The sequence below is a fragment of the Stigmatopora nigra genome, chromosome 2, assembly GCF_051989575.1.
Source record: "Stigmatopora nigra isolate UIUO_SnigA chromosome 2, RoL_Snig_1.1, whole genome shotgun sequence".
NCBI classification, from domain to species: domain Eukaryota; kingdom Metazoa; phylum Chordata; class Actinopteri; order Syngnathiformes; family Syngnathidae; genus Stigmatopora; species Stigmatopora nigra.
Window position 1 is genome coordinate 7,809,771 of NC_135509.1, and position 11,836 is coordinate 7,821,606.

The window sequence follows — 11,836 nt, forward strand, 5'->3', positions numbered from 1 at the left end:
CCGTGTTGAAAATATTTGTTATCGTTTTAGTGTTACTTTTTCATCTTGTTCAAGTACGTGTTGCCGTGGGTTCATTATTTAACTTGTTACACTAACAGAAAGTACAAAATGTATAATTTCTATTCAAATTTTACTCTGAGCTGAATTTAAGACGACTCCAATTATAAACAATATAATTGGCAATCAATATATTGCCTTCAAATTTGCTAACGTGACAAGTTGGCAGCAAAAATAAAGTATATATAGTGTAAATGTTAAAAAATGATGCATACTTGTTAGATTTCTTCATTTAAAAGGGAACTGTTTTGATTTGATAAAATGCAAGAGATTCACTTTCTGATTGGACTTTTAAGTCGATGCAAAAATATTAGTACACGTGCGTATTTGCACGTAAGTGAGGTACACTGACAAGGTTTAGCCCAAAGGTTTGCTGGAGGCCAGAATAATCTCTGTTTTTCTCATCTCCCGTATCGCACATCCTGCACTACAATCGGCGGACGCAATGTATTCACAAAGTCATCGGGGGGTAGAGAACACACACACACACACACACGTAAGGGCGTACAAAAAACAAATGACAATGGCCGCCCCATCACAGCAAACGCGATAGGTCTGTGTCCGTAGCCCGAATGTGAAAGAACGTCATTGCTTGGAAAGTGAAATTCAATGTGGTGGATGCAAATGTGGGACAACCCAAGTGCTGGGCAATGTGGAATGAAATAAGATATTACGATTTAGCTCATTTTAGGTCATAATAGTTATAAGCAAAGATAAAGTACCTTATGATTAGTTATTTTTTGTTTATGTTTTTCTGCAGTGGGAGTGTCTTAGGATTTTTCAGAGCTGCAAAATACTATAAATCTTCCGTAGTTGACGATGCCAAATTTTTAACAAATTACGAAATATGCATTTTGTTTCAAAACTACTGAAATCAAAATTAAAAAGTAAGATAGCAATACTTTTTTTCAGTTATTTATTGGAAAAAAAATGTGTTGGCTAAAATGAAAAACTTAGTAATAGTTTTTATTTATTTATTTGCAATAATTAACTATTGCAACACTTTGAAAAGGATTAGAAAATGTAAAAAAAATATGAAAATTATTTTTCATCCTCTATGAAATATGATTTTGGATGTTTATCTGCTCTGATTTATTAGTTTTTTTGCAATTCATGTATTCCTTTGCTGATTTTTAAAGTATATTTCTTAAATGTTCAGGCATCAAGTGCTAAAATACAGGCACAAAAAAAAAATCAGTCCCAAGATAAGTAGATAGTGTCGGGCCCTTGGCATCTGGGAAAACCATCTGGGAACCAGATTCTGCCCCCCACCACACCCAAGAGCCACGTAGTAAACAGGATGTGTCATTAAAAAACACTACCTGGATGTGCCTTTAACCGCAAATGATTCAATCCAAAACCAAAGTTGAAAGGCACGGCGGTCGGTCTTCAACGTCAATATTCTCATCCCGCCTGCATTTTGCTGACGTTATCTCTCTGTTTATTAACGGCTCCCGAGGGTTAAGATTGAAACGGACAAATGTTTAGTCTTGTTTTTAAGTGTACTTAAAGCAATTATGCAGTTTGCAGAAATAGCAGCTGGCAGAAGGGGAAAGAAAGGAAGTCATTTACTTGGGTGGTCTCTAAATACAGTAAAAAAAAAAATACACTTTTTTTTAAAGTATTTCAAAATAAAATCTGGATTTTCAAGCGCAAGGAAGTTCCAAAAAATGTTGCCAAAATGCTTTTAGACTAAAGTTCAACTCCCTGGTAGTGATAGGCCTTTAAAAGGCTTCAACTTCTATTACTGTAAAGCTCATAAAACCATGTTTGGATTTATATAATCATCAATGACAGTTGATTTTTTTTGTGTAGCCTCAGAATACAAATGAAAAAAAAGTGTTTGTAACTTGAATTGGTTGTAAATTGAAGCATTCGTAAGTAGAGGTACAACTGAAATAATGTGAGAATAGTTTTACTTTAGTCGCAGCATCAGCCAAACTATATAAAAACATAAATAGGGATTATAGTCAGGGAAATATGGGTCTTGCTCCTCACTTATGGGGGGCAGCCACATCCTTGCAATGTCTGTTGTTTCGCAGCGTTTCTATCGGATCTTCTCTCCCCGCTAGTCAGCGGCCCTGGTGTTTACGTAAATGATACTCCACAGGAATGCTTCCCGCATGCCAAGATGAGACGACTGTCTTTCCTCATGGCTCGCTTTTTGGGCGGCCTGACGTCCTCACCGATTGACTGACTTGATTTGGACAAACTCAAATGTGTAGTAAAAGCGACCCTTTGTGTGATAGGTTTAAAATTCTAATGTTGCTAAGACGGAAATCTCTGGTCAATGGAGTTTTTCTGGAATGGTTTGGTCATATCGTGTGGCATTTTTTGCATTGAGATGGATTGGAGAAGACTGACCATAGAGGAATTGTAGTAAAAAAAAACTAAGCATGTCCCATTTGCATGTTTTTGTTGGAGTTACCTGATTTATTAGTATTTTTTTTTGCATTTGTCGAGTTCCCCTTCCGATACCTTGTTTCCAAACGGTATTTCCAAAAAAACACATACCGGTTCTCGCCCATATGCTTCTATATCAAGGAGTTAGTTTAATAATCTGGGTATTTTTTTCTTCTAATACTAAAGGCGCCTCTATACTCCCATCACCTTTTATTAGCTTGATAAATCACCTCTGTTGTCAGTCAAGCCAAAGAGAATAATTGGATGTGGTTGTCGCCCTACGTGATGGATTATCAGTCATTGGGGATTAAATTAACAGATAGCGCTCAGACATAATGGTTTTTGTTTTGCATTTTAAATTGCCTGGGAGCAGCGCAGCTACACTCTGTAGGTTTTTATTGCTCGTCCTTTTGGACTTCACTCCCCCACTCTGCAATCTAGCCCTAATGACAAATGAACATTAATAGGGCTGCAGTCCTTTACAAGTATTGAATTTCGTCGACAAACTTTTGCGCCGATAGAGACCCTCGGGAAAATCGGCAAATGTGGCAGCGTACCATTAAAAGTCTCGCTATCACGGGTTTTTACAGACTCATTAAAAGATAGAATCTTGTCAAGGAGTGTTCAAAAATCAATTATCGAGACTCAAACAGATCCGTAGCTTTAGAAATGGTGCAATAGAAATAATCTAGGTAACTGAAAGGACTTGGTAGGGGTGTGACTCAATGGAAAACGGGAATCTGGACTCGTTGTTTTTATCGTGCGACGAGTCGGAAGATGAATTTGAAAGTGGGTCAGAGGATGAATGACGTAGTAAATTGAGTACAAAATGGAATACAAGCATACCATATATTCACGACTATAAGGCACACTTAAAAGTCTTAAATTTTCTCCAAAATAGACAGGGTGCCTTATAATTAGTGCGCCTTATATATGAAAAAAAACCACAGAAAACCAAAAACGAAAAACCACCAGTCGGATATTAAAAAAACACTAACGCCTGAACTGAAACAATACTGTTAAATATGCAGATGCCATCTTAGTTTAGAAAATCTTATAGCTCCATCATATAGCTCCTCCCCCACTGCAAGATTTTATCCACAAAAAAAAAATCCAAAACATCAGCAATGGCTGGCTCTAGAGGTGACTGTGTAGTGGGTGCTTCATACCTGGAAGTCAATAGCAATTACCGTATTTTTGTGACTATAAGGCGCACTTAAAAGTCTTAAATTTTCTCCAAAATAGACAGTACGCCTTATACTACAGTGCGCCTTATATATGGAAAAAATGTCATTCATTTAGGGTGTGCCTTATAGTCATGAAAATACGGTACTTAGATACACCGTCTCGGCGTGGATGTACCTCAAGCTTCCATTCACATCAAAACCCGGGATCGAACCCTGAATTTCAGAACTGCGAGGCCAACACGCTCACCACTCCCCCCAATTGGGCCATTGCGTCGACATGTAACATATATTTCCACGCCGTAATGACAAGTGACCTGACAAGTTGGTCAAGTGTTGGAGCAGCGTAGCCTGATACGAGTTGACATCTGTGACTAGTTAGCGAGGATGCAAACACATTACAGCGACTAGCTCAGCCCGACTGGATTTCCTCCTTCAAATGAGAATCTGACAGCAATCCCTTAGAGAGGGGGCAAACCTGACGAGAAGCTAAAGTCAACGGAAAGTGGGTGTGCCCAGCTTGCCCAGTCGGTCGCTAGCAATGTTCCCTCGCCGTGTTTGCCCGAGCGTGAGCAATTTAACTCCCCATCCTCGCAAACCCCTCCCGCCCTTCCGCCGCCACATTATCATAATTGTGTCCAGAACATGAGGGGCCGGGGAAGCGATCATGTCATTTTATTTACACCCCGCTCGGCCTTTTTGGCAAACCACACGCCACCGACTGCCAAAGAGATGGCGGCCCGACGACGTCTTTTGATCAGGGCTGTCGGGACCGATCAGCTTAGAATGGCAGGTAATGGATACCCGCTGACAAACCGAATCTCGCCGAGGACGCCGAACGGGTCGCACCTGCCAGGTCTCCATTAAGCTGACCGGCCAGGCTAGCGGCTCCGCCCCCGGGGCCTAAATCAAAGCGGCGCCGGGCGCGAGGATGTCTGGAGATTGGCTGTTAGCACTGGGAATGAGGCTTATTTCTGCCGTGACATTTTTGTTTAGAGTCGTCGCGTGAGTGTGGCGGCCGCACGCTTTCAGTCTTGTGTGTTGCCATGCACAATTTATGCTGGGGAGCGAACAAGTCATTTCCACTTAAAGTCACAGATTGTTTTTAGGCTATTAGTTAGCTCGACAGGCTCGCTTTTACACCTATTTTGGGCATTTTTGTGGCTAAAAAGCTACAAAAACGGGGATATTTACTCGTTTTTATTGACGATGATAGACAATAAAGTATTTTTAACTGGTTGGTTAGTGCCGTTGACTAATTAGGGTCCTTTTGTGTAAGAATGTAGATATATGCTGTTTATTATCCATACATGTTATTTTTGTTCATTTAAAAGCACTGAGAGGATCTGTTTTTGAAAAAAAATGAAAGGACTTTGTTTTAGAAATGTTATTTGATAAAGAGAAAAGAAAAACACAGACTTTCCCCCCTTTTTTTTTTACAGAAAAAAATATTCTTAATCCAATTAATAATGTTTTCCAGTGCTTTTGTTCTGATTTTTTTTAAACTACTTTTGACTCTGGATGTGATTGACAGCTTTAAACATTTATATTTTCTCTGGCAGATACGTAGCTATACTAAAAAAGTAACAAAATAATATAATGCAAAAAAGTATATGAATACAACCTGATTTATAATATTCCTAGATTTATAATGACATTATTGAAAAACATCCGATAGTAAAATAGGCTTATAAATTAGTTTAATTCACCAAGTTGGGTGACCATATTTTTTGAGCTGGATAACTTTATTCATGTCAATTATTTAAATAATTTGTTTGTATTTTTGGTAGTGCACAAAAGAGATTTGGCATTAGAACATGTTTTTTTTTTTGCTGCTGCTTTTTTGTTGAAATCACACTTTTATGTGATGATAATGTTGCAAAAGCTCTGTTAAAAATTGGGAGGAAAAGAAAGACATTTGGGTGTACTTTTTTGTCAAGATTTGTACATAAAAGCCAAGTTAATGAACTCTCCAGCTTGACGTCGGATGCGTATCTGACACGTGGAACTAGCGTCAACTAGTAAATTCAAACGTTCCTCTTTGGGAAACTGTGGCGTTTCACGATTACGGGCGTCTGTAAGTGAGTGCGATCAGAGAAAAGGGCAGATGAAGAGGCGTCAGACATATTAACTGACAGATGGAGGTTGATCCAACTCATTTATTACCCCAGAGGAGAATGCCACAGTAAGATTGGGCTTCATTAATTTCAGATTTAGTTTTCATTTCAAGCTGTTGCGCCCTGAGATAAATAAAATGGCGCATTATGTTTTTGCCAAGATCTTTCTTTTTTGTTTTCCTCCAATATGGGCAGTGAAAAGTGGCAAGGCATAAGTTCCATGTGGCTGGGGTAGTATATAAATACAGGCTCGCCTAGAGGAAAATAACACCTCAACGGTTGATGAGGTGAAATGGGATGACTGTAATTTCTCAGCTCAGCTTTAAAGGCTCCCACACAGATGGCTCATTTATCCCGGGGAGTCCTCGGGCACACATTGCACACAAACTTTTTCACTTAGTCGAACGTAACGTCTTGACTCCTTGCTATTTTACTAGGAATGTCCGCCGAAAAAATTTGAATCCCGTCAAAAAGATTGTTTTTTTTTGTATTGGTTTGCATTTTTTTTGAGGTATGAACGCATTAGCTGCAATTGGCTAATTTGATATAATTGCTAATTGGACGCCTCTCATTGTCAATGGCAGTGAAATAGAGCATTTGGATTGGATAACTTTGTTCTTCCCGTATTCGGGATATTTCGTTGTTACAGTAGTAAGAGGGCATTTTTTTTAGACATAAATAGACAGATAATAAGTTAGTTAATAAATAAATACATGAATAAATATATAAATAAATCAGCGTGTTTTATATATATATATATATATATATATATATATATATATATATATATATATATATATATATATATATATATATATATATATATATATATATATATACACACACACACATATATATATATATATATATATATATATATATATATATATATATATATATATATATATATATATATATATATATATATATATATATATATATATATATATATATATATATATATATTTATACACATACACACACATGCACACACACACATACGTGTACATATACATATATACATACATACACATACATAAAAGCACATATATGCATGCATGGTTATAGTTGTTAATGAGTTAAGATAACCAGTCACAAAATGATCCATTAGTATAATGTTCAACCAGCCTCCCACTGATGATTTTGGGATGCGCCACCCTGGGTATCAGCGTATTCTCATAACAAGGTGACTTAGAGTCACATGCAAAACTATGTGAATTTGACTTAACGGCTTCTTTGTCTGTGTCTCCTCTCAGCGTATTCTCCGGAGGACCTGACAAAGCACCCCACGGAGAACGAGGATGAAGACCCGGAAGAGGACGACCAGCCTTCGGCCCCTTCGGCCCCTCCGGCCCCTCCAGCCGACCCCCCCGTCAGAGATGAGACACCGGAGAAAATCGGCGAGCCTGCCGAGGATCCAGCATGCGACCGAGACTCGGTGGGAGCCGCCGACCTGTCGGGGCAAGAAATGGACAGCGAGTCGCACGCAAGCGAGATCAGCGACCGCCTCTCGGACTTCGACGGGCCCACCGTGAAACCGGAAGTGAACCCGGGCGTGCCTCTGAACGGCGCTCCGCCCATCGGCGTGGACACGCTGGAACACATGAAGGCCATCTACTCTAGCTTCCTTACCGGCCCTCTGTGGGCGCCACTGAGCTTTAACAGCAAATCAATACCGTCGCCATCTTCGGCGGAGAAACCGGCACGCAGCAACAGCACCAGTAGCAGCAGCAGCTGTAGCAGCGGCGGCGGCTACGACTGGCACCAATCGGCAGTGGCCAAAACGCTTCGACAGAATCCCCCACCGAGTCGTCACCCCACCCAATCCGAACCCAACCTCTTCAGTACGGTCCAACTCCACCGGCAGAACCCGAAACTCTTCGGTTCCATCTTCACCGGAGCCAGCAAGTTCCGTTGCAAGGGCTGCAGCGCCGCTTACGACACGCTGGTGGAATTGACGGTTCACATGAACGACACGGGTCACTACCGGGATGACAACCAGGACAAGTCGGGTAGCGGCGCCAAGCGTTGGTCCAAACCCCGTAAACGTTCTCTCCTGGAAATGGAGGGCAAGGAAGACGCCCAGAAGGTTTTGAAGTGCATGTACTGTGGTCACTCCTTTGAATCTCTACAGGATTTGAGTGTCCACATGATCAAGACCAAACACTACCAGAAAGTGCCTCTGAAGGAGCCGGTAGCCCCCGTGGCCGCCAAAATGATGTCTTCGAAAAAAAGAGGACTCCTGGGACTGGAGCTCAGCACTTCGCCACGTTCCCGAGAAGGGACGCCAAAATCTAAGCATTCGGACTCGAACGAACTCCCCACAAAACGCTCCTCCAGTCCTTATGCGCCCCCCGCTAGCCGTTACGCCCAACAGAACGGCGCCAGCTACGCGTGCCAGTTTGAATCCAACAAATTCCAGATCCTGAAATGTATGGATTGCGGAAGCTCGCATAATACGTTGCATGAACTGCGCACCCACATGATGGTGACCGGACACTTTCTGAGGGTGACTAACTCCGTGGGGAAAAGAGCCAGGACACTTCCGGAAGCCACCTCCCCCAACCCCGGCAGAGTAGCCACACCCACCGAGCCCAGAGTTCAATCCGTCCCACTGGCGCCCTCCACCTTCTCTCCTCCGCCTCTTCAAACCACTTCCCCTGCCGACTCTCCTCCTCTCAAAGAGATCAAAAGGGAGGAGGTGGAGGAGGAATGTACAAAGCAGGCTGACCTCGCCAATGAAAAACAAACGCTCGTTTCAACGGCTAAGGAAGAAGAGGGGGAGGAAAAGTATGATATCGCAAAATATAGCTACCTGACTGAAGAGGATCTGAAGGAGGATCCTAAAGGGGGTTTGGACATTCTGAAATCACTTGAAAATACTGTCACATCCGCCATTAACAAGGCGCAGAGTGGAAATCCCAGTTGGGGGGGCTACCCAAGCATTCACGCCGCTTACCAGTTCCCCGGCGCTATGAAACTACAACAGGGGAACTTAGAAAAAAACTCCCCAATGAAGTTCACCTTCAACGGCATTGACGCGGCGCTATCGTCCGTCGCTAGCAACCGGCCTCTCATTAGCCCACCCCTTAGCCAATCCTCCCCTTTCCCTAGCAACAACTTCCAAGCCATGGAGGATTTAGTGAAAAAAGTGACGGAGAAAGTAGCAAAAGTAGAGCAGAGGGTGAAGCGTTCGTCTCCCAGAAGGGAAAGCCGTCTCTCTCCATGTAAAAGCGAAGCTGGCGAATGGCAAAAGGGCGGCGAGGCCGACTCACCCCGGGAATTAAGGGCGGTCACCCCGGCGAGCAGCGACAGGGGAGCATCCCCAGCAATGGAAAACAAAAGAGAGCCTGCGGTTAAATCCCCGTCGGCGTCCAATTTAGCGCGTAGCAGCGCCATCATCACCGGCCACGCTCCTCCAGAGCAGCCCTTCGTCAATCCCCTAAGTGCTCTTCAGTCTGTGATGAGCATTCATTTGGGGAAAGCAGCCAAGCCCTCTTTACCCAACCAAGATCCCCTAAGCCTCCTTTCCAGGTTCAGCCAAAGCATGGCCGAACGAGCCGCCGTCGCCGCCACTCCTCCGCGACCCAGGAAGCCCCAAATCCTACCCGACGATTCTTTTTGCCAGTCGGGCGACGACCAACCTATGGACCTGACCAAAGGAAAGATCGAAAAGGGAGTATCCGTGGCGTCAGCCCCCTTGACGCCATCGTCCACCGCTTCCTCCGTCTCGCCCTCGTCTCTGGTCGCCCCCGCTCAGCTGACAGTTGTTTCTCCTTACATGTCCGACAGCCCTCTGCACGAGAACGCCCTGTCCGATATTTCGGATATGCTGCGGAATCTGACCCGATCTCAACCCGCCCCCAAACCGGCTTCTCGGTCACGGGCGGTGGATAAAACGGAGGGCCCGGTTTCGGCTTGCGAGGACGACGATGCGACCCTGCACGGTCACAAACGCAAAGGTCGGCATTCCAGTTGGAACCCTCAGCATCTCCTCCTCCTGCAAGCCCAGTTCGCTTCCACTTTAAGACAAAGCTCCGAGGGAAAGTACGTCATCAACGACCTGAGTCCACAAGAGCGAATGCACGTGTCTCGTTTTACCGGTCTCTCCATGACGACCATTAGCCACTGGCTAGCTAACGTCAAGTACCAGCTAAGAAGAACAGGCCGGACCAAGTTCCTCAAGAATCTAGACTCCGGTCAACCCATCTTCTTCTGTAGCGACTGCGCCTCGCAAATCCGGACCCCGGCGGGGTATGTCAGTCACCTGGAAGCTCACCTGGGCTTCAGAATTAGAGATTTGGCAAAGCTCTCCCCGAAACAGAGCGTCAGGGACTCCCGTACTGAGAAGCCCACGCCCACGGAGGCGTACGTGTCGACGCAAGACGACTGCGGCGGCGGTGGTAACGGCTCCGTGTACCGATGCCAGCTTTGCGTCCGTAAATTCGCCACCAAGCACGCCATCAAACTGCACCTCAGCAAGAGTCATGGGAAGTCGCCGGAAGATCACTTGCTGTATGTATGCGAGCTGGAGAAACACTAGTGTGCTGCTCACTGGGAAAGCCGGGCTAAGTTCCGTTCTGTTTGTTGGAAACAACAAATGCGGTAAAATGCACTAAGATGGCGAGAACTACTACTACTGGTAATTAAAAAAAGTGACAGTACAAAGGATTTCCATGTGAAAAACAAAGCAAGCATTTTCAGATCCAATTTGAATGTCCGAAATATTCCGTTTGTCGGGAATCGTGCCGCCAGTCTCCATTTTTTTTCACGTTTGGCCACAAGAAGACAAAACTTGAAATGTACCCATCATATTTATTTTGTATTTTTGGTGATTTGATTTGGTTTTGAGTTGCTGGTAAACCGCATGTTCCCCATTTGTACAGTTCTGCCCCAACTTTTTTGACACTTCTGATTGGTCTTAAAGCAGCTTAAAAAAAATAACCAAAACCCCCAAAAAATCCCGAAAATGACCCAACGGCAAAATGTTATTTTTCAATGCATTTCTTATGTCAATCTTTGACGTTTCTTGTTGATTGTAAAAATTCACTTTCCTTTCTAAAGTGATTAAGAGACACAATCCAGGTCTGTTTGTGTAAAAAATGTACATAATGTGTACATATATGCTTACAATTTGCTGTTTAAATTATGCATACTTGTTATATTTCTTAATTTAAAAGGACTACGACTATCCACTGGTGCAGAGCCTTGAAGAAGAATTAAAAAGGACAATGTTTTGCACACTAGTTTTATAAATGTTATTTGATAAAGAAAAAACGACAACTATGTTAATGCCTCGTGCTTCTATTATTAAACCGAATTAATGCTGCATATGATGTCTTTAGTTTCTTTTTTTATAGCAATGTGGAAATTGATCACATTTCTCAGACACACTTTCAAATTGGGAAACAAACTTTAAAACAATATGTTTAAATAAATTAAGCCCATATGTCCTTCTGGGAATCTTTTTTTGTTTGTTTTTTTATAGCATTCGGCCTATTACCGTATTTTCTGCATTATGCGTCACTTTGTTTTCATGTTTTGGCTATTCAAGTGTGCCTTAAAAATGTTTTTATTTTTTTTATACTAATCGGCAACAGCTTTTGTTATTTTTTTAAGCTTTTTTTTCTTTAAAAAACGACATAGTTTAGTAAGGCTTTTTTCTTTAAAAAACGACATAGTATAGTAAGGCTTTTTTCTTTAAAAAACGACATAGTATAGTAAGGCTTTTTTCTTTTAAAAACGACATAGTATAGTAAGGCTTTTTTCTTTAAAAAACGACATAGTATAGTAAGGCTTTTTTCTTTAAAAAACGACATGGTATAGTAAGGCTTTTTTCTTTAAAAAACGACATAGTATAGTAAGGCTTTTTTCTTTAAAAAACGACATAGTATAGTAAGGCTTTTTTTCATACAAAAACGACATAGTATAGTAAGGCTTTTTTTCATACAAAAACGACATAGTATAGTAAGGCTTTTTTTCTTACAAAAACGACATAGTATAGTAAGGCTTTTTTCTTAAAAAAACGACATAGTATAGTAAGGCTTTTTTCTTTAAAAAACGACATAGTATAGC

At 42.1% G+C, this 11,836-nt stretch overlaps 1 protein-coding gene across 2 annotated transcripts in view; it reads left to right on the forward strand.

Annotated features, from left to right (window-relative positions):
* The window catches only part of LOC144213123 (teashirt homolog 3-like), a 55,805-nt gene extending 44,713 nt beyond the window's left edge, over nt 1-11,092 (forward strand). Inside the window, exons 1-2 of one of the 2 annotated variants that reach the window (XM_077741398.1) lie at nt 4,352-4,437; nt 7,018-11,092. In XM_077741398.1, the coding sequence (XP_077597524.1) occupies nt 4,377-4,437; nt 7,018-10,304 (3,348 nt within the window). In that variant the 5' untranslated portion in view covers nt 4,352-4,376 and the 3' untranslated portion in view covers nt 10,305-11,092. Of the gene's footprint in view, nt 1-4,351; nt 4,438-7,017 lie in introns of those variants that run through there. The other variant, XM_077741408.1, reaches the window with a different exon arrangement.
* The last annotated feature ends 744 nt before the right edge of the window (nt 11,093-11,836 follow it).